The 23,430-nt window shown below is 43.5% G+C and overlaps 2 protein-coding genes across 2 annotated transcripts; both read left to right on the top strand.

Moving 5' to 3' along the window:
- Positions 1-3,758: 3,758 nt before the first annotated feature.
- On the top strand, positions 3,759-7,794 carry NLRP10 (NLR family pyrin domain containing 10). The gene is made up of 3 exons (XM_060175820.1): positions 3,759-4,299; positions 5,452-7,176; positions 7,754-7,794. Exons 1-3 carry the CDS (start codon positions 4,011-4,013, stop codon positions 7,792-7,794), a joined length of 2,055 nt encoding a protein of 684 aa, XP_060031803.1. The 5' UTR covers positions 3,759-4,010.
- Positions 7,795-17,343: 9,549 nt separating this feature from the next.
- On the top strand, positions 17,344-18,441 carry LOC103117623 (olfactory receptor 10A3). The gene has a single exon (XM_007527719.3). It carries the CDS (start codon positions 17,350-17,352, stop codon positions 18,292-18,294), a length of 945 nt encoding a protein of 314 aa, XP_007527781.1. The 5' UTR covers positions 17,344-17,349; the 3' UTR covers positions 18,295-18,441.
- The last annotated feature ends 4,989 nt before the right edge of the window (positions 18,442-23,430 follow it).

Here is a 23,430-nt window from a genome sequence, read left to right as displayed (position 1 = left end):
CAGTCTAGTCTTTTTTTTTTTTTTTTTTAAGATTTTTATTTGTTTATGAGAAAGATAGGAGGACAGAGGGAACCAGACATCACTCTGGCACATGTGCTGCTGGGGATTGAACTCGGGACCTCATGCTTGAGAGTCCAAAGCTTTATCACTGCGCCACCTCCCAGACCACAGTCTGGTCTGGTCTTTTTTTTTTATTATATATTTATTTTGGAGAGACAGCCACAAATTGAGAGGAAAGGGGGAAATAGGGAGAGAGACAGACACCTGCAGCCCTGCTTTACCACTTGTGAAGCTCTTCCCCTGCAGGTGGGGACCGGGGTCCTTGAGCACTGTCATGTGTGCACTCAACCGGGTGCACCACCACCCAGCCCCTATAACCTCCCATCTTAATGTGACCCTTCTAGATTCCTGACTATCCTCTTCAGTCTCCACTTTCCTTTCCTGGGGAAGCTGGCTTTTCTCCACTGAACTTCAATTCCATTTCTTCTTTTTTTATTTTTTAATATTTATTTATTTTTCCCTTGTTTTTTATTGTTGTTATATTATTGCTGTTGTTTTGTATTTTTGTTTATTGTCCTTGTAGTTATTGTTGTTATTGATGTCATCGTTATGCAAAGTTATGCAAAGGACTTTCATGCCTGAGATTCTGAGCTCCCAGGTTCAAGCTCCAGCACCACCAGAAGTCAGCTGATCAGTGCTCTGGTAAAACTACAAACCAAACCACAACAAACTAAAACAAAGCAACAATTCATGCTCGGAAGACAGTAGCTTCCTGGTTGGGTTGCACCCTCCCAAGCCCATTCCTAGCGCCACTCCTCCTTGAGACAACGCCTTTCATTTTATTGTTGTTGCTAGGGTTTCACTGCTCCAGGCTGACTCCTTCAGATAGAGAGGGACAGAGACAGAAAGACAAAGGGAGAGAGGGGAAGACACCACAGCACCAAAATGTCCCCCAGAGTGGTGGGGGCCAGACCGGAACTTGTGCCCCACACACACACAGCAAAGCAGGTACTACCATACCATCCAGTAGCGTAACTACTTTAGATTTTACTCTTTTCCCTCATATCACTGCACTTCTAAATAATCTATGTAGACTGCTATGTTTTGATTCACCAAACTTAGGTGTTATCTACTGACTTCCTCCACCAGTGGATGAGTTTTCCGTATGGTTACAGCATGCATGTGAATAATACTTAGTGGCTATTATTTCTTTCTTTTTAATTAAATTAATTTATTTATTTTCCTTTTTGTTGCCCTTGTTTTTATCATTGTTGTTATTACTATCATTATTGCTGCCGTTGTTGTTGGACAGGACAGAGAGAAATGGAGAGGAGGGAAAGACAGAGGGGGAGAGAAAGATACCTGCAGATCTGCTTTACCGCTCGTGAAGCGACCCCCTTGCAGGTGGGGAGCCGGGGGCTGAAACCGGGATACTTACACTGGTCCTTGAGCTTTGCACCATGTGCGCTTAACCCGCTGTGTTACCGCCCAGCCCTCGTGGCTGTTATTTCTATGCAGACTGTACTCACACTGGAGTGTGTTACATACCATTATGTATAAACTTCTTCCTTATTTTTCTGTGGTTCCTAGAGCAAGTACTTTCCTCATCTGCTTTTCATGTGTTTAACTTCTTGGTGTGGATTTCATATGCACCTTCTAGAAGCTTCTCAATAGGAATTTGCAGAAGGCTGGTAGCATTCACGAAACGGTCAGTCTTGTTTTGTTCCTTGGAGAGGTCTCTCTGAAGAGATCTCTCGGCCAGCATTCTGGAAAGAGCACCTGCCTGGTAGTTACTTGGGTTTCTGTTTGCCTGGATTCCTTATCTGTGGGGCTCTTGTCTTTCTCCTTTACTGGAATACATCCTCCAGGGCTTTCAACAACTGAGAGAAGTGAGTCTGAGGCTGGTGACACAGTGCTGACAACACCCTTTCCCCTCTGTCTCTCTAGTCAGATTGCCCTGGTCTGGAGACAATCTGTAGAAGAGCATTGGGGTTTCAGTGAGGGGGGCAGGAAGCTGTTGGACTTTTTTCTCTTGATGACAGAAGAGGTCCTCCCTCTAGCTCTTCCTTTGTTTCTCAACTCATGTATGTGCAGGAATGAGGCCATGCCCCTCCAGTGAACAGTATTCATCCAGATGGAATGAATGTGTGGGTGTCTCTGTTTCTCTAGGACTTTATGGTCTCTTCTGTGGCAGCCTGTCCAGTACTAGTGCCTGTCAGGTGTCCAAGATAGGTTCCTGGAGCTTATACCCATCCTTTGAATTGGTCCAGAAGTGGACTAGTAGACTTAAGCGAAGTGGTCCCAGACTTGGCTTGGGTTGCTGTCTACCCGGAAGGAGGAGTGTTTCAGCTCTATTCCCAGGATCCTGCTAGTCAGGATCATTCAGGGAATGATGTCATCCTGTCATGACCTCAAGGCTCCGCCTCCACACTGGCCAGAACCCAGACTGCAGATGCCGGCAGGGTCCTGAGCTACCTTCTCCTGCTTGTTCGAAATTAGCTTTGCTGGCAGTGGAGATGTGTAGGGGGAGTCTGGGCATTTATGTAGCCTGTTCCTGTTTCAACAGTCCTATGTTTCCACACTGCCCTGGACTCACAATATATTCTAACATATTTCTGAAATGTTCCCTATTTTGCTATGGGGTCCAAATGCTGGTATTTATTTACTTTTCATTCTTTAAAATTTATTTGCTGTATGGAGAGACACACACCAAGTACCACACTGCCAATTTGGTGTGGAGCAAGGGATCCATTTCAGGGTCTCAGGTGTGTAAGACACACACTCCTCTTTTGAGCCGTCTCCCTAGCCCCAAACACAGATATTTGATGCTCAACTCCTTCCTTTGTTCCCGAAATATCTTTTGCTCTTATTCAACAGTCTGCTACTGAGGTAGAGTCTTCGTTGGCTTTAGACCACACATGTTAACTCTGGAAACTTCCTATCTCCATTCTTGACTTTCTTCTTTTGAAGACTGCTGCCCTGACAACATTTTAGTTTTACATTTTATCTTTTTTCTTGGTCATTGCTGAGTGCTGGGGCTTCACTGCACTGATTCTTTCTTGAATGTGGTTGAGAGCTGGACATGAGCCTGGGTCGTGCACTTGGCAAAGCAGCTGCACTGTCCAGGTGAGCTATTTTGCTTGCCCTAGTTCTACATTTTAAACACTATTCTAGTTTGCTCTCCTTTCTTTAGTATTTACAAATGTCTCTAGTTTCAAGTCCTACTTAGCCTAACTACTGAGCTTCCAAATCTGCATTTTATTATTATCTACCTTTTTTGTTTCTTTCTCTTTAACTACACAAGTCATGGAGCATGATTTAAATCCTGTCCCTCTGGCCACTAGTGTGGCCAAGTGCTGGAAACTTCTGGAAAACCTTTTTTCTTTGAGTATAACTATATGTGAGATGACTAAAAGGGATAATGACTGCAAATCACTCTGCAGAAAGTGACAAGCCACCCTCATCCCAGCAGCCCCTTCCCCCCACCCCCCATCATTATTTGAACTGTGAGAAGACTTCCAGCTTTGAAATCCTTTGTGTAAGATCGGGGTCTGGTGAGCAGAGTTTCACAAGTATGCGCCAGTTCAGTGCAGGTTCCCCCATGAGAGATTCTCCTTTAAGAACTAAGGAGGCTTCCAAGGCTTGGTAAACAATCTATGTGAGACATAGGGAGGCAGCCTAGGAGGAGAGAGATGGAGAGATAGTGATGGACACACCCACATGCCTTCTATCTCTTTGCCAGCACGAATGCTCACACTTGCCATCTGACAGAGCAGAGGGACATGAGTGGGAAGATTCCTCTGCCGTATCATCTACCATCCCTTCTTGGAGCTCTGCTCCTGTCTGGCCTCTCCCTGGCCTGTGCTCAGCAGCTTCCTGGGCGTCCCGAGAGCAGGGTGGGCTAAGGCTCCTTCGGGCTGCTCTTGCCTCAGGGCCCACCCCTCTCCTCTTCTCTCCCACCTTGCCTCCTCTAGGCCAACCCCCGGAACTCGGCCCTTCACTCTAGCATCATGGCAGCAGCCCTGGCCCACAATCCCCGAGAGGCACTGCTCTGGGCCTTAAGTGACCTTGAGGAGAATAATTTCAAGGTATTCAAGTTCCACTTACGGGATCAAAGCCTGTTTGGAGGTCAGTTCCAGTTGGCCCGAGGGGAGCTGGAGGGCTTAAATCGGGTGGACCTGGCTTCTCGGCTGATTTCAATATGTGGAGCCCAGGAGGCTGTGAAGGTGGTACTCAAGGTCCTGAAGATAATGAACCTGATGGAACTTGTGGACCAGCTCAGCCACGTTTGTCTGAATGGTGAGTGCACCAGAGGGCGAGGGAAGCTCAGAGTCACACTGGCCTCTCTTTGTCCCATGGTATTTCTGAGGGCCCCATAGCTTGTTATTTCTGCTGTCACTCTTGTTCTCTTTGTCTGCGGGACCCCCTTCTCCAGGGTCCCAGTGGTCTTGAGCTAAAGGGCCAGGAAACTGTCCTGGGGGTCTGAGGGTAGGATTTATCTGTGGAAAGACTGCTGCAGTATCTAGTGCCCTCGGTGCCCCCACTCCTACTTCTGGTCATAGTGCCAGAGGAGCGGAGAGGAAGAGAGAAGAACAGAGAGGGAGAGAGGGAGATAGATAGATAGATAGACAGACAGACAGACAGACAGATAGAGTGAGTGTGTGTGTTAGGGTGCCAGGGAGCAGACTTTTCTGTGCTGCTCTGGCAGCAGTGCCCAGGCTGCCTCTCACAGGGGGTGGCTCCCCTCTATCCTGCTCTCTCAAGGAACTCCTAGAGTGTGGGGGTGGGCACAGAGCCCAGATGGCCTCCTACCCTTTCCTGGGTGGTGCCAAAGCATGAGAAAGGATCTCTCAGTGCCTGTGCTCCCTCCATAAGCTCACAGAATTAAAATTCATCTGACTAAGAGATGGGAGGACACTGTTCAGAGCTCTTTTATCTTTAGTGCTGGGCTTCACCTTTATTGAGAACAAGTCCTGTTCTGTCATTATCCCTCAGCCTGTCCTCACCATTTCCAAAGGTGACATTTCAGTGAACACTCAGTCATTTGCTCTCTCTCTCTCTCTCTCTCACATACACGCACACTTTAAGAAATATACATCTTAATACAAACAGATGCTAGCTGACACATACCTTCCCACACAAATATGCACGAGCTATCTTAAGCTCAGTCCCCAGAACACATGTGGATATAAGTATCCCCTCACAGCCCACAGATGTACATACATGGAACATATGTGGTGGTGCATATGAGCTTCCTCTCTCTCTCTCTCTCTTTGTCTCTCTCAGCAGTACAGTGGCTCTTCGCCACCAGTCTAAAAGTGTAGCCTTCAGGAAGATGCAAGTCAGAGAGCATAGAGTATGAGAAAAAAATAACAGAGTTCAGAGTCTGAATGACCTGCTTTGTCTCTTTTATTCCTCCCTCACCACCTCACCGCCACACATGTGGCTCAGATTACAGACACATTTACCGAGAGTATGTGCGCTGCCTACTGGAGAGGTGGGAAGGAGGTGTCCACAAGAAATACAACCAGCTGCTCCTGGTGACCAAGCCCAGCTCCGGGAGCCCAGTCTCACCTGTGGGCGCTGCCCTGGAGCAGGAGTCGGACTCTGACACGGTGAAGGCTCTATTTGATCCGGCGGCTGAGGCCTCCCAACACCCTCCCCTCGTGGTCCTCCAGGGGAGTGCTGGCATGGGAAAGACGACGCTGGTCAGAAAAATGGTCCAGGACTGGGCTGCTGGCACCCTGTACCAGGGCCAGTTTGACTATGTTTTCTATGTGAGCTGCAGAGAAGTGGTCCTGCTGCCAGAGGGCAAGCTGAAGCAACTTCTTTTCTGGTGTTGTGGGGACAACCAAGCCCCTGTCAACGAGATTGTGAGACAGCCAGAGCGGCTGCTGTTTCTCCTGGATGGCTTTGACGAGCTGCAGAGGCCCTTTGCCGTGGGGCTGCAGAAGCTGGGGCAGAGTCCCATGGAGCGCTTGCTGACCTGCCTGATGAAGAGAGAGGTGCTACCCACGTGCTCCCTTCTGGTCACAACTCGGCCCCTGGCTTTGCAGAATCTCGAATCCCTGCTGAAGAAACCACGCCACATTCACGTCCTGGGCTTCTCTAAGAAAGAGAGGGAGAAGTATTTCAGCATTTATTTCACAGATAAGGAGCAAGCCAGGAACGCTTTTGCCATCGTACAAGGAAGTGATGTTCTCTACAAAGCATGCCAGGTTCCAGGCATTTGCTGGGTGGTCTGTTCTTGGCTGAAGGGGCAGATGGAGAGAGGCAGCGAGATCTCAGAGATGCCTGGTAACGACACTGACATCTTCATGGCCTATGTTTCTACTTTCCTGCCACCCAGTGGCAACGAGGGCTGTCCTGAGGCTTCTCGGGATAAGGTTCTGCAGGGTCTGTGCTCTTTGGCAGCGGAGGGCATCCAGCAACAGCAGTTTCTATTTAAGGAAGAAGACGTGAGGAAACATGGTTTAGATGGGCCCAGCCTCCCCCACTTCTTGAATAGCAGTGATTACTATGAAGGACTCGACACCAAGAAGTTCTATAGCTTCCGCCACATTATTTTCCAGGAGTTTTTTCATGCTATCTCCTACCTAGTGAAAAAGGACAAGGACCAGATGGGTAAAGGATCTTGTAGAGAAGTGAGCAGGCTGTTAGATGAAAAGGAGGAGGCAGGGGGTGAGGAGATGACTCTCAGTATGCATTTTTTACTGGACATATCCAAAAAAGAGAGCTCCTCAAACTTGGAGCTAAAGTTCTGCTTTAAGATTTCCCCCTCAATCAAGCAAGACCTGAAATATTTCAGAGAACAAATGGAGTCTATAAAGCACAACAGGACCTGGGACTTAGAGTTTTCCTTGTATGATTCTATGCTAAAGAAGCTGAGGAAGGGAGTTCAGATGAGTGACCTGTCCTTCACAGTGGGACATTCCAATGACAAGAGAGCCCAAAGTAGTAGCTCCTTTAATGTCCAAATCGGCTTGAATGATGGGCAGAAAGAGGAGGTAAAGAGGTCTTTCATGGGCAAAGGCAAAATAGCAGGGTCCCAAAAGGAGACTTCTAGTAGGGAAAAGGCAGAGGGACATAGCGACTGGACTAAAGACAAAGAGGCTAGGAACAACAGGGTGGAAAACAGAAATAGGAGCAAATCAGAATTAAATGGACAAAAAGATGGTAGGGTGAAAGGACAAGAAGATGGAGGGAGGGAGTCGGGCTATAGCGCAGCGGGTTAAGCGCAGGTGGCGCAAAGCACAAGGACCGGCATAAGGATCCCGGTTTGAACCCCGGCTCCCCACCTGCAGGGGAGTCGCTTCACAGGTGGTGAAGCAGGTCTGCAGGTGTCTATCTTTCTCTCCCCCTCTCTGTCTTCCCCTCCTCTCTCCATTTCTCTCTGTCCTATCCAACAACAACAACAACAATAATAACTACAACAGTAAAACAACAAGGGCAAAAAAAGGGAATAAATAAATAAAATAAATATTAAAAAAAAAAGAAGATGGAGGGAAGATAGAGAGGGAAAACGAAGGGAAAGAGGAGAATGAGTGGAAGGACAGAGGATTTTCTAATCAGAAAAGATCAGAGAATCACATATCAGAAGACTGAAGTAGAATAAAATGCATTCTTAGGAATAGCCACACTTCACATCCATGGCTCAAAGTTTGTTGCTTAGTATCCTCTCCTCCTAGAGACTAGTTCAGCAACTACAGTGTGGACTTTTGATTCAGTAGTTCCTCTCGCATTCTACTGTCAGTGACCATGCAGTTCTGTGTTGAACTTTCTTCTATAAAATGAAATCTTCAGGGGGTTGGGCAGTAGCGCAGCGGGTTAAGCGCACGTGGCGCAAAGCGCAAGGACTGGTGTAGGGATCCCGATTCAAGCCCCCGGCTCCTCACCTGCAGGGGAGTCGCTTCATAGGCAGTGAAGCAGGTCTGCAGGTGTCTGTCTTTCTCTCCCGCCCTCTGTCTTCCCCTCCTCTCTCCATTTCTCTCTGTCCTATCCAACAACGAATGACATCAACAATAACAGTAATAACCGCAAAAAGGCTACAACAACAAGGGCAACAAAAGGGGGAAAAATGGCTTCCAGGAGCAGTGGATTCATGGTGCAGGCACCGCGCCCCAGCTATAACCCTGGAGGCAAAAAAAGAAAGAAAGAAATCTTTAGAAATTAATTATATGGTGAAAATAGGCACAAGGCTTTATGTGACAATTGCATTGTAGGAAATAGAAATGTCAGGAATTGAGCACAAGGACCCAACAAGGATCTGGGTTCAAGCCCCCAGCTCCCTACCTGCAGTGGGTGGGGGGGGGCACGCTTCACAAGCTGTGAAGCAGGTCTGCAGGTGTCTCTCTTTCTCTCTCCCTCCTTAGCTCCCTCTCCACTCTCAACTTCTCTCTGTCCTACCAATAAAATGGAAAAAATGGCTGCTAGGAGCAGTGGATTCATAGTGCAGGCACTGAGCCTGAGCGCTAGCCCTGGAGGCCAAAAAAGAGAGAGAAAAGTCACATGATAATGCTATAATTTAACATCTACATAATGTTTTAAGTTAATGTAAGAAAAAAGGAGGGACAGTTATCAAAACAGTATAGTACTGGAACAAAACAAATACACAGGCTGGTAGAGGAGAATTCAAAGCCCAGAAATAATAAATGCACATGCAAGGAGAGTTACTTTTTGATAAAGGGGACAAGACCGTACAATGGAGAAAGGAAAAACCTTTTCAACAAATGTTGTGGTCAACCTGGACAATCACATGCAGGTTAGTGCAATGACCATTATTTAACATCATGCACAAAAATTCATTCAAAACTGATTCAAGACATAGATATAATCCCTAAGGCTGCAAGATACTACCAACCACACAATGCAAGTAAGGATAGGCCATACACTAGTCTCTGGACACTCACCTCTGAAATGTCTTTGGAGTCAAGCTGTCATGAGTATGGCTTGGCTCCAACAGCAAGAGATACAAAAGCAAAAATAAGCAAGTGGGAGTATATCAAACTAAGTTTTACGCAGCCGAAGAAACCCCTACAAAAATGAAAGAGCAACCTACTGAACGAGAGAAAATATTTGCATATCAAGTGTCTGATGGGTTAATACCCAAAATATATAAAGAACTCAGACAACTCAAAAACAAAACAAAAAAAAATTTAGCCCAATTAAGAGAACTGAATAGATGCTACTTCAAAGAAAAGACACAGAGGACCACACAAGCACATGAAAAAAGAGCTCAACATCACATATTCTTACAGGCATTCAAATCAAAAACACAATGAGATAGATCACCTCACATATGTGAGAATAACCTATGTCAGAGACTGGAAACAACAAGCACTTTTGAGAGTGTGACGAAAAAGGAAGTCTTGAGCACTGTTGTTGGAAATGTGAATTGGTGCATTATTTGTGCAAAATAGTATGGAGATTCCATAAGAAACTCAAAATGAAAATGCCACATAGTCTAGAAATTCCACTTCTAGATATTTATTTGAAATATATGAAAACACTAATTAAAAAGATACAGAAGCAGGGGGTTGGGCAGTGGCATACTGGGTTAAGTGCATAGTACTAAGCGCAAGGATCTGCACAAGGATCCCAGTTAAAGGCCCCAGCTCCCCACCTGTGGTGGTGGTGGGGTCACTTTACAAGTAGTGATGCAGGTCTGCAGGTCTTCAGGTCTCTCTCTCTCTCTTGCCTCCAGGGTTGTTGCTGGGACTTGGTGTCAGCACTATGAATCCGCTACTCCTGGAGGCTATTTCCCCCCCCATATTGTTGCCCTCATTGTGATTGTTATTGTTATAGCTGTTGTTGTTGTTGGATAGGACAGAGAGAAATTAAGAGAGGAGGGAGAGACAGAGAGAAGGATAGAAAGATAGACACCTACAGACCTGTTTCACTGCTTGTGAAGCGACACCCCTGCAGGTGGGGAGCTGGGGACTTGAACCTTACACTGGTCCTTGTGCTTTGCACCATGTGCACTTAACCTACTGTGCTACCACCCAGCCCCTTCTCTCCCCCCCTCTCTATCCCCTTCCTCTCTCAATTTCTCTCCGTCCTATCCAATAATAATAATAATAATAATAATAAATAATTGCCTCCAGGAGTAGTGGATTTGTAGTACAAGCGCCAAGCCCCAGTGATAACCCTGGAGGCAAAAAAAAAGATACAGTATCAACCAAATACTCATTGATGCATGTCTCGGTAGAGAATTCATGGGATATGTACCAATGCAAAGGGCTTTGGCGAAGAAGGGGGAGGGAGGGGATAGAGACATGTGGATAGGACAGTGGGGTCCTCATGCACGATGATGGAAAAGGACCCAAGTTGGGGGTGAGAGTGTTTCGCAGATACCTGTCATGGGGAGATGAGAATTGCACCCATATGCCAATAGCTGTACTATAAACCACAACCCTCCCCAATAAAATGGTTAAACAAAGAAGTTTTGTGACATATATTCAATGAAATACTACTCTGCAATTAAAAAAAAGACAACACTGTATCCTTTGGATAAGGTAGATGAATCTGGAGGTGATTCTGTTTAGTGAAATAAGTAGAGAGGTGAAAAAAAAGTATGGTTTCATTCACATGTGGAATATATGAACTTGTTAAAAAAAAAAGTCACCAAACTCTCTTACACATTGTGTGAAAACTATGGTGGTTACTGGGGGCTACAGAACTTTGGTGAAGGCTGAAATATAAAACTATACCCTTGCAAAAAAAAATGATACACATATCCCTATGTCCATAGAAGCATTATTCACAAGAACCAAAATTTGGGCACAACCTAAAGGCCCGCCCACAGAGGGCAAGAGAAAGAAACTGTGGTATCCAGAACTTTGGTGGTGGGTGCAGTGTGGAACTATACCCTGCAATTTTACTTTTTTGCCTCTAGGATTATTGCTGGGGCTTGGTGTCTGTGCACTATGAATCCACTGCTCCTGGGGGCTCTTTCTCTCATTTTTGTTGCCTCTGTTGATGTTATTGGATAGGACAGGGAGAGATTGAGGGGGGAGGGGAAGACAGAGATGGGGGGGGAGAGAAAGACAGATGCCTGCAGAACTGCTTCACTGCTTGTGAGGTGACCCCTCTGCCGGTGGGGAGCCAGGGGCTCGAACCAGGATCCTTACACTGGTCCTTGTGCTTCATGCCATATACGCTTAACCCGCTGCGCTACCTACCGCCTGCCCCATAATCTTACAATCTTGTAGCCCACTATGAATCACAAATAAAAATTGGCAAAAGTAAAGAAATTGAAGTATATACTCAATGGACAACTATTCAGCTATTTAAAGAGGTAAGATCATGCCTTTTGCAATAAGATAGACGGGACTTGAAGTGATTGTGCTAAGCGAAATGAGTCAGAACATAGAAGGCAAATACTGAGTGATTTCATTCAGATATGGAATAGGAATCGACAAAATAGTCAAACTAACCAAACACAACAAAAACGAGTCTTAGAATCCATGGAAAATGTTGTTGGTAACAGAGGAGAAGGGCAAGGAGGGTGAATGGAAGTGAGTGAGGATGATCTTGTCTGGATGATGCCACTGGAACTTTGTGGGGCTTGCTGTGAGGTTTATTACATATCAAGGGGGCACTGGAATTTTGTGGGGGGTACTATGAGCTTGATTACATATCAAGGGGTGAAGCTCTAGCTTTGTTACTTACATAGTATTATAGCCAATAATCAATATGGGAGTCTGGCGGTAGCGCAGCGGGTTAAGCGCAGGCAGTGCAAAACACAAGGACTGTCGTAAGAATCCCAGTTGGAGCCCCCGGCTCCCCACCTGCAGGGGAGTCGCTTCACAATCAGTGAAGCAGGTCTGCAGGTATCTCTCTTTCTCTCTCCCTCTCTGTCTTCCCCTCCTCTCTCCATTCCTCTCTGTCCTATCCAACAATGACGACATCAATAACAATAATAATAGCTACAATAATAAAACAAGGGCAACAAAAGGGAATAAATAAATAAACATAAAAAATTAAAAATACACAGTTTTTAAAAATAAACTAATGTTAAACAAATAACCCAAATGCAATGTGAATTATGCTCACTCTATAAAAATGAATGATGTGAAATATATCAATAAACACTGTATTGGGGGAATAATAGAATGCTCTCTTGACTCTGTATTTGTGGCCAATTGATGCTTAAAAAATAGTGCTTCCCAGGGGCCAGGCAGGCAGTAGCACATGGGGTTAAGTGTAAGCACACACAGTGAAAAGTGCCCCACCTGCAGGGGGGTCACTTCACAAGCAGTGAAACTAGTGTCTGTTTTTCTCTCCCCCCTCTGTCTTCCCCTCCTATCTCGATTTCTCTCTGTCTTATCCAGCAGCAGCAGCAACAATAATAATGATAGCAACCACAACAACAGCAAAAACAACAATGGAAAAAAGATGGCTGCCAGGAGCAGTAGATTCCTAGTGCAGGCCCCAGTGATAACAATGGAGGCAAGGAGGAGGAGGAGGAAGAAGAAGAAGAAGAGGAAGAAGAAGAAGAAGGAGGAGGAGGAGGAGGAGGAGGGAGAGGGGGAGGGGAGGGGGAAGGGGAAGGGGAAGGGGAAGGGGAAGGGGAAGGGGAAGGGGAAGGGGAAGGGGAAGGGGAAGGAGAAGGAGAAGGAGAAGGAGAAGGAGAAGGAGAAGGAGAAGGACAACGACAACAACAGCAGCAAATAGTGTTTTCCCATCTTTCCAGAATTTCCACGTTGGAAATGAGTATGGCTTGTCACATACCTTTGGACTTGGCAACTCCATTGTGACCTGACTTAGTTGTGTTGTGAATCACCCCACTTTTGTCTCTAGGTATGCTGTCTTCTTGGAAAGATCAGTCAGATGCAATACTCACTGATCTGTAATCTCTTTTTTTTTTTTTCCTGCTTTGGATCCCTCTGAACAGAAAAGAAGAAAAAGAAATTCTAAGTGTAGGTTTAGTCAGTTTCCAATACTCTTTATTTTTATTATATATATTTAAACATATCTATTGATTTTGGATAGAGACAGAGAGAAACTGAGAATGGGAAGAAAGAGGCAGAGAGACCCCTGCAGCCTACATCACTGCTTCATCCCTCATGAAACTTCCCCCCTGCAGGTGGGAACCAGGGGCTTGAACCCGGTTCTTTGTGCACTGTAAGGTGTACACCCAACCAGGTGCATCACCCTTGGCCCCTCCAATCCTCTTTATTTTTTTTTTTAATATTTACTTATTTATTAACATGAAAAAGAGGAGAAAGAACCAGAGCATCACTCTGGCACTTACAATCCCAGGTATTCAACCTGGGACCTTACGCTTTTAGGCCAAAGATTCTAACCACTGTGCTAATCACTGTGCCACTTCCCAGGCCACTCTAACCCTCTTTCAGAGATGAGGAAATAGAAGCCCAGGCAGGAGCCTCATCAGTTTTTGCATTTGCTCAGAGAGCTCACCCAGTTCCCACACCTCTCTCAACAGCGCAGAGAAGTAGGCGGCAGCACAGACCTACCATCACTCCAGCAGCTGCTGAGAATGCTGGTACAGCTGGGGACCTTGCTGCCCCACGGACAGATCACACCCACTGCACTTTTTGTTCTTCATCCTTTCCCTCCATTTCATAGCACTAGTTTCATTTACAAAATGAGACTATATGGGCACCACTATATGTGTCAGCAGAACTCAGAAAAAAAAAAAACTGCTTATTTTCTAGCTTACCAGTTTATAACAAAGGATGCTAAAAGTAAAAATCAAGAGTCAGCTAAAGAGTTGCAAAGGTTAGGGCAATGGTGTAGAACTTCTGTGCCCCCTCCAAGGGCCCCTCTCTCCCCAGGTCATCTCATGGTTGCCGAGCTGGAAGCTCTCTGAAGCCTCTAAATCTGGAATGTTATGTTTAACTAAAGTACCTCTCAGCTCTGGCTTACGGTGTTGCCGAGGATTGAACCTGGGGCCTCTCAGACTCAGACCTGAAAGTATGTCACACAGCCATTATGATAACTCCTCAGCCCTCCTTTTGGATTTTTGGGACATTTTATTTATTTATTTTGCCTCTAGAGTTATTGCTGGGGCTCGGTGCCTGCACCACGAATCCACTGCACCTGGAAGCTGCTTTTTCCCCTTTTGTTGCCCTTGTTGATTTATCATTGTTGTGATTATTATTTTTATTGCTGTCATTGCTGTTGGATAGGACAGAGAGAAATGGAGAGAGTGCCGGAGAATTATGCAGATGCAGTCTTTGCCCTCAGGCTTTGCCACTTCCCCCGATATTCTTGCAGTGCCTTTTTCAACCAATCCTGTCCTGACACAGTCACTCCTGGTTGTTGCCCTATAAAGCCCTCCTACTTCCGCTCCCCATCTCTCTTGCCTGGTTTTCACCTCAGTGGTTAGACGCAGAAAAGGGTGGTCTCCGAGGCGGCCATTTTTGCTACCTCCACGTGGTCGGAACCACTGCACTCTGACCCAACCCTGAGGTGCCCGCTGGAATAAAGATTTGTGTTCCCTCTTCGCTTTGGATCTCCTGTCTCTCTTCTCCGCAGTGCAGCACAACAGAGAGGAGGGGAAGACAGAGAAGAGGCAAGACACCTGCAGACCCGATTCACCCCTCGTGAAGCGACCCCCCTGCAGGTGGGGAGCCAGGGGCTAGAACAGGGATCTTAGGCCAGTCCTTGCATTTCACACCATGTGTGTTTAACTCACTGCACTGCCGCCCGACCCCCTATTTATTTATTTTTAAATATTTATTTACTTATTAGACAGAGACAGAGAGAAATTGAGGAGGGTGATAGAGATGAAGAGAGACAGAGAGACAGCCCTGCTTCACCACTTGTGAAGCTTTTCCATACAGGTGGTGGGGCATTTTATTACTTAAGCACAAGTAATAATTAGCTCATTGTCCATTGGCAATTAATTCTGTCTAGACCTCTCCCCTTCTTGGAGAACTGATGATCAGACAGAAAGTTCCTATCTTCTAATAACATGGTTGATTCTCTAGGAAACCTGCCCTCAAAGTTAGGTGCTCCTTACAAGTCACCTCATTCATATAAAAAACAGACACCTGATAAACTCTCCAACACTTAGAAACTCAAGACTTTTGGGAACTGTGGGCAAGGAACTGAAGACGTAGACTGAACATCGAAGTGGTTATCTGAATGATCAAATACAAATAATCAAATACAAATAATCCCAGTGTCATTCATAGGTACATTGAAACAGTTCAAGTGTGAGAAACTGTCAGGGTCTGGTTCACCATTTCACATATTATCTCACTTGAGTTAACAATAAGGGAGAGCCTCAGTCTTTGGACTTGTTTTTATAAAATAAAGCTTTTTCCTCAGGACAAATGGGATGTTTCCCAATGGACACATTGGGAAGGGTGTGTTTCTAAGTATTGCTGGCAGCCTTGCTGCCTCTAGGAATAGAGAACTTCCTTGAAAATGGGACCTCTTCCAGAGAAGGAGTATAAAGAAAGGGAACCTTGCCAGTGGTTAAACCATCCGAGCCTTGAATAAAGTTTAACCTGCAGGTTCATGTGACCCTACATTCTGCTAGGTCATTGATTGTTTAAGTCCTAAACTGAACTCCAAGGCCCCTGGCTTTCTACATTGTGAGGGTAATAATGTCTTTATTCTAGTGGGAAAGTAATGAAAATTGAGAGATTATTTTTCTCAAAGTTGGCAGAGGGTAGATAGCATAATGATTATGCAAACAGACTCTCGTGCCTGAGGCTCCAAAGTCTCAGGTTCAATCCCCCGCACCACCGTAAGCCAGAGCTGAACACTGCTCTGGTTCAATTAAAAAAAAAAATCATTAAAAAGGGGCCGGTTGGTGGTGCACCTTAGTTTAAGTGCTCACACTAGAGTGCGCAAGGACACAGGTTCAAGCCCCTGGTTCTCACCTGCAGGGGGAAAGCTTCACAAGTGATGAAGCAGGGCTGCAGGTGTCTCTCTGTTTCTCTCCCTGTCTCCCCCACCCCTCTCGATTTCTGGCTGTCTCTATCCAATAAATAAAGATAATACAAAACAAACAAACACCAAACAAAAAGTCACACTCTGGGCCATATCCTCTGAATGATAGTCCTCCCTGCCCCAAATTTTCACTATTACCAGATTACTAACAAATGCAAAAGCTTTTGAGAATGATAGTAGTTTTGCACAAAGTAGCTTCAGTCTATTTGTCACACTGTGTTTCTCCTCACTGCAGAATCAATCTCTCCACCCCATGCACTCAGACCCTCCTTCTAGATGGCCCCGCCCCTGTTCACACTCTCAGCCCTTTCTTCCCTACTCTCTCATTAGCTGACATTAAAACAGCTTCTGCTCTCATTTCCTAGTGGGGAACTCATGGAGGAATTGAGTCTCTTGAGAGAAGGGGTGTTTATTCCCTAGAGAAGCCTGAAGGAGTATGGCTCCAAGTTAGTGCAGTTGATGTCTGGTGTCCATATGAGGAAGTCTATATAAATTGAGTGTAATTTCTCTAGAGCAGGCTTCTTCCAGGGCAAATAATTCAGTACCATATAATGTTACATAGTAGCGCACTGAACCACTAGGCTGTACAAATGGGAAAGTGCTTTTTCAAATATTCATTCATGTATTAATGTGAGCGAGCGAGAGAGCACTAGAGTGTCACTGTGGCACATGTGATGCAGGAGACTGAGCTCAAGACCTCAGGCTTGAGAGTCTTATTACCTACCCATTGTACCACATCCCAGGCCATGGGAGAGTGTTTTTAATTAGAAAGGTGATTAGATGGAATGAAAAACGAGGTTGCCAATAGGTAAGCATTGAAGACTCTGCCTTTGTACCTATTTACCATTCATAATTACACTTAAAATTGGAGATGCTATTACTATTCAGGTAAGAATGTCAACTACTCTAGCTTTCATACTCAGATAAAAGTGTGAGCAGTATTAGAGTTATGAGTAGTTTCTTTGCATTAATCATAACTTCCTAGAGGTTTGTGTCTGGGTATTCATAATTATATTTACTATTTTAAACATATATTGCATAATATGTTTGTGAAAACTGATACATAAATACACCGATGAAAAGAAAAGATACATGCTTGATATAACAGACAATAGATTATAAATAATGTAATGATTGTGTTGTCATAAAAATAAAATATCATTGTCAAAGAACTTCTGCTCTTATTTTGCACTTTATAAACAAGGTATCGGGACAAAATTCTTCATCTCTGGATTTGTGTTTGAAAGGTTTACTAGTCCAATATATGAACCATTTTCAGACTAGTAACTTGGAGATCTGTGGAGATGAGCTCTTCATTATGTCTTCTGCTAAGATTTAGACTCACACTCTCAACCATCAGACTGTGGAGCCATAAAGTATATAAATGATCCGGAAAAAGATTTATGTTCCACTGCAGAAATGAAAAGGAAAAATCAGAGCACTGTCGCTGAATTCATTCTCCTGGGCTTTTCCAGCTATCCTGAACTCCAAGAGCAGCTCTTTGGGGTTTTTTTGGTTGTTTACCTGGTGACTCTGATGGGGAATGCTGTCATTATAGTCATCATCTCCTTGGAACACAGCCTCCATGTCCCCATGTACCTCTTTCTCCTGAACTTATCTGTGGTGGAAGTGAGTTTCATGGCAGCCATCATGCCTGAGATGCTGGTAGTTCTCTCCACAGAAAAAGCCAAGATCACATTTGCAGGCTGCTTTGTCCAGATGTATTTCATTCTTTTCTTTGGTGGGACAGAATGCTTTCTGCTGGGGGCAATGGCTTATGACCGATATGCTGCAATCTGCCATCCTCTGAGCTACCCAATGATTATGAACAAAGGTGTTTTCGTGAGATTAGTGACATTCTCATGGGTCTCAGGGATCCTGGTGGCTACTGTGCAGACCACCTGGGTATTCAGTTTCCCCTACTGTGGTCCCAATGAAATCAATCACCTCTTCTGTGAGACTCCCCCAGTGCTGGAGCTTGCATGTGCCGACACATTTCTGTTTGAAATCTACGCATTCACAGGCACCGTTTTGATTGTTATGCTTCCTTTCCTGTTGATCCTCTTGTCTTACATTCGCATTCTCTTCGCCATCGTGAAGATGCCATCTACCACTGGGAGGCAAAAGGCCTTTTCCACCTGTGCCTCCCACCTCACATCTGTCACTCTCTTCTATGGCACAGCCAACATGACTTATCTCCAGCCCAAATCTGGCTACTCACCAGATACTAAGAAAGTGATGTCATTGGCATACACATTACTCACACCTCTGCTGAACCCCCTGATCTACAGCTTGAGAAACAATGAGATGAAAAGAGCCTTGATGAAACTATGGCGAAGAAGAGTGGGTTCACACACTTTCTGACGTGACTAAGAGTCTTGTGATGCCTGGTATCACAAGATAAACTGTCTGAAATCTATTTACATTTAATCAGTGGCTGAATTGTTTGCATTTCTCAATGTAAATATATTTAATGTTTTTGGTGTTTTCAAGCACAATAATATTAGGGTCTCTCTGCTTGATAGTGGACTGTTTTCATTAGCTTTCTTGTAGCTATATTTGCTTTCATATTGTATAATACAACCACTTATCTTTCCCTGTATTATAGTCACTCTGGCTATTAGGGATTATTTGTGATCAATCGTAAGACTTCAGTAAATACCTATTTTAATGTGTATTGGCTTTTTTTCCCCTTTATGGAGTGGGGCTAATGGTTCACAGTCAGCAGTAAAATATAGTAGTTTGTACATGTGTAACCTTTCTCAGTTCCAAGTGTACTGTTTTATCTCTGTGTTAAAGACTCTTCAGTTGGTGGTGCCAGGAGAATAGCATTTGTGCTTACACATTTCAGAATTATTACTGATAATTTCTGTAACTTCTTCAGACTGACCTAAAGGTTTCCCCTGTTTCATAACAAATAGATCCCAAGAAAAATAGAGTAGATGAGATTTCTGTCAGGGTGTGGAACTCTTGTCCATGAATATGTCAAGAAACTACTGGGTTGTCAGAAAAGTCATTATGAATTTTTGCATAGAAAAGCAGAACATTTGGGGGAGACAAAACAGCTTTGACTTCACGGTTACACAAAGGTTATTTTTGTAAACAGATTTTTTTGTTGTTATTTCTTCAAATATCCATGTAATTTTTTAAAATAATTTATTTCTTTATTGGGGAATTAATGCTTTACATTCAACATTAAATACAACAGTTTGTACATGCATAACATTCCCCAGATTCCCATTTAACAATACAACCCCCACTATTTCATTCATCATTTTTCATGGACCTGTATTCTCCCCACCTACCCACCCACCCCAGAGTCTTTTACTCTGGTGTAATACTCCAATTCCATTTCAGGTTCGACTTGTGTTTTCTTTTCTGATCTTGTTTTTCAACTTCGGCCTGAGAGTGAGATCATCCCATATTCATCCTTCTGTTTCTGACTTATTTCACTCAACATGATTTTTTCAAGGTCCATCCAAGATCGGCTAAAAACGGTGAAGTCACCATTTTTTACAGCTGAGTAGTATTCCATTGTGTATATATACCACAACTTGCTCAGCCACTCATCTGTTGTTGGACACCTGGGTTGCTTCCAGGTTTTGGCTATTACAAATTGTGCTGCCAAGAACATATGTGTACACAGATCTTTTTGGATGGATGTGTTGGGTTCCTTAGGATATATCCCCAGGAGGGGAATTGCAGGGTCATAGGGTAGGTCCATTTCTAGCCTTCTGAGAGTTCTCCAGACTGTTCTCCACAGAGGTTGGACCAACTGACATTCCCACCAGCAGTGCAGGAGGGTTCCTTTGACCCCACACCCTCTCCAGCATTTGCTGCTGTTACCTTTTCTGATGTATGGCACTCTCACAGGAGTGAAGTGATATCTCATTGTTGTCTTGATTTGCATTTCTCTGACAATCAGAGACTTGGAGCATTTTTTCATGTGTTTCTCGGCCTTTTGGATCTCTTCTGTGGTGAATATTCTGTCCAAGTCCTCCCCCCATTTTTGGAAGGGTTATTTGTTGTCTTGTTGTTGAGTCTGGCAAGCTCTTTATATATGTTGGTTATTAAACTCTTATCTGATGTATGGCATGTAAAGATCTTCTCCCATTCTGTGAGGGGTCTCTTGGTTTGGGCAGTGGTTTCTTTTGCTGAAGCTTTTTAATTTGATGTAGTCCCATAGGTTTATACTTGCCTTAGTCTTCCTTGTAATTGGATTCGTTTCATTGAAAATGTCTTTAAAATTTATGCGGAAAAAAGTTCTGCCAATATTTTTCCTCTAAGTATCTGATAGTTTCTGGTCTAACATCCAAGTCCTTGATCCACTTGGAATTTACTTTTGTATTTGGTGAAATACAGTGATTCAGTTTCATTCTTCTGCATGTTTCAACCCATTGTTTCCAACACCATTTGTTGAAGAGACTCTGCTTTCCCTATGTAATAGTCTGGGCCCCTTTGTCAAAGATTAGATGTCCATAGGTGTGGGGCCTCATTTCTGGGCTCTCAATTCTATTCCACTGGTCAGTGTGTCTGTTCATGTTCCAGTACCAAGCAGTTTTGATGACAATGGCCCTATAATACAGTTTGAGATCTGGGAGTGTGATGCCTCCGGTTCTGTTCTTTTTTTCTCAAGATTGTTTTGGCAATTCTAGGTCTTTTCTGGTTCCAGATAAACATTTGTAGCATTTTTTCTATTCTCCTAAAAAAATGTGCTTGGGATCTTGATGGGGATAGCATTAAATTTGTAGATGGCTCTGGGTAATATATTCATTTTGATGATGTTAATTCTTCCAACCCATGAACATGGAATATCTTTCCACTTCTTTGTGTCTTTTTCAATTTCTTTGAGTAGTGACTCATAATTTTCAGTATACAAGTATTTCACTTCTTTGGTTAGGTTTACTCCTAGATATTTTATTGTTTTTGTTGCTATAGAAAAAGGAACTGATTTCTGGATTTCAATTTCTTCTAGTTTAGTGTTTGCATAGAGGAATGCCACTGACTTTTGAATGTTAATTTTATAGCCTGACACAGTACTGTATTGCCTGATGATTTCCAAAAGCTTCTTGCTGGATTCCTTAGGTTTTTCCATGTATACTATCATGTCATCTGCAAATAAGGAGAGTTTGACTTCTTCTCTTCCAATCTGTATCCCTTTAATTCCTTGCTCCTGCCTGATTGCTATGGCAAGAACTTCCAACACTATGTTGAATAGTAATGGTGATAGTGGGCAGCCCTGTCTAGTACCTGATCTGAGGGGAAATGCTTCCAGTTTTTCACCATTGAGTATGATGTTGGCTGTAGGTTTGCTATATATAGACTCCACTATCTTCAGGAATTTTCCATCTATTCCCATTTTTTGTAGTGTTTTGATCATAAAGGGATGTTGTATTTTGTCAAAGGCTTTCTCTGCATCTATTGATATGACCATGTGGTTTTTGGTCTTGCTTTTGTTGATGTGGTGGATCACATTGATTGATTTGCATATATTAAACCAACCTTGCATGCCGGGGATAAACCCCACTTGGTCATGATGAACAATCTTTTTGATATACTGCTGTATCCGGTTGGCTAGAATTTTGTTCAATATTTTCGCATCTATGTTCATCAGAGATATTGGTCTGTAGTTTTCTTTTTTGGTTGTGTCCCTGTCTGCTTTTGGTATCAGGGTGATGTTGGCTTCATAGAAGCTGGCAGGGAGTATTCCAGTGTCTTCAATCTTCTGGAAGACTTTTAAAAGTAGAGGTATTAGTTTTTCTTTGAAAGTTTTGTAGAATTCATTTGTAAAACCATCTGGTCCAGGACTTTTATTTTCCGGAAGATTTTTGATAACTGTTTCAATTTCATTAGCCGTGATGGGCCTGTTCATGTTATCCACTTCCTCTTTACTTAGTTTTGGAAGTTGATAGGTATCTAGGAAATCATTCATTTCTTCCAGGTTCTCTAGCTTGGTGGCATATAGTTGTTCATAGAAGCCTCGCAGGATATGTTGAATTTCTGCAATGTCTGTTGTGATATCTCGTCTTTCATTTACTATATGATTTATTTGGGTCTTCTCCCTTTTTTGTTTTGTGAGTCTGGCTAAAGGTTTGTCGATTTTGTTTACTCTTTCGAAGAACCAACATTTACTTTCATTGATCTTTTGGATGGTTTTCCTATTCTCAATGTTATTTATTTCTGCCCTAACTTTAGTGATTTCTGTCCTTCTGGTTGCTTTAGGATTCCTTTGTTGTTCTTCTTCTAGGTCTTTAAGATGTGCAATCAGGCTGTTTATTTGTGCCTTTTCTTGTTTCCTAATGTGTGCTTGTATAGCTATGAACTTCCCTCTTAGGACTGCTTTAGCTGTGTCCCAAATATTTTGATAGCTTGTTTCTTCATTTTCATTGAACTCTCGAAACATTTTGATTTCTTCCTTGATTTCCTCTTTGACCCAGAAGTTGTTAAGAAGTGTACTGTTGAGCTTCCACATTTTGGGACTGTTACTAATCTTTTGTTGATTCTTAAGTGCTAGTTTAATTCTGCTGTGGTCTGAGAAGATGCTTGGGATGATTTCAGTGCTCTTGAATTGGCTGATGCTGTCTTTGTGGCCTAACATATGGTCTACCCTTGAGAATGCTCCATGTGGATTTGAGTAAAATGTGTATTCTAGTTTCTTGGGATGAATGACTCTGAAAATTTCCAATAGTTCTAGTTTATCTATCTCTTCATTTAGCTCCCTTATGTCTTTACTGATTTTCTGCCTGGATGATGTGTCAAGTTGAGATAGTGGGGTGTTGAAGTCCCCTACTATGATTGTGTTACTGTTAATATATTGCTGTAGCTCTTTCAGTAGAAGCTTGATGTATTTAGATGGCTTCTCATTGGGTGCATAGATATTAATAATTGTTAAGTCCTCTTGATTGACTGATCCTCTGAGCATTAAGTAGTGTCCATTCCTATCTTTTTAAATCTTATCTATTTTAAAGTCTATCATGTCAGATATGAGAATAGCTGTTCCTGCCCTTTTTTGTGGGCCATTGGCTTGAATGATAGTTTTCCATCCTTTCACTTTAAGTCTTTGTTTGTCTTGTTGTGTTAGGTGAGTTTCCTGTAGACAACATATTGTTGGGTTGTGTTTTCTGATCCATCTTCCTACTCTGTGTCTTTTAATAGGTGAATTCAGGCCATTGACATTTATTGATATCAAAGATTGAAGATATTTTAACACCATTCTTGTAGAGTTTTAGAGTGTTTTGATATATGTCCTATTTGTGGTGGTCTGGTTGTTTATAGGAGACCTTTCAGAAATTCTTTCAGGGCAGGCTTGGTGATGGTTGCTTCCTTCAACTGTTGCTTGTCTGAGAATGTTTTCATGCTTCCATCTAGTCTGAATGACAGTCTAGCAGGATATAGTATTCTTGGCTGAAAGCCTTTCTCATTGAGCACTCAATAGATATCTTGCCATTCTCTTCTGGCCTGTATTGTTTGTATGGAGAAGTCTGCTGCTAATCTTATGGG

Source organism: Erinaceus europaeus, chromosome 17, assembly GCF_950295315.1.
Source record: "Erinaceus europaeus chromosome 17, mEriEur2.1, whole genome shotgun sequence".
In the NCBI taxonomy this organism is placed as follows: domain Eukaryota; kingdom Metazoa; phylum Chordata; class Mammalia; order Eulipotyphla; family Erinaceidae; genus Erinaceus; species Erinaceus europaeus.
Note: the sequence above shows the minus strand (reverse complement) of the source record. Positions and strands in the feature narration are given on the sequence as shown.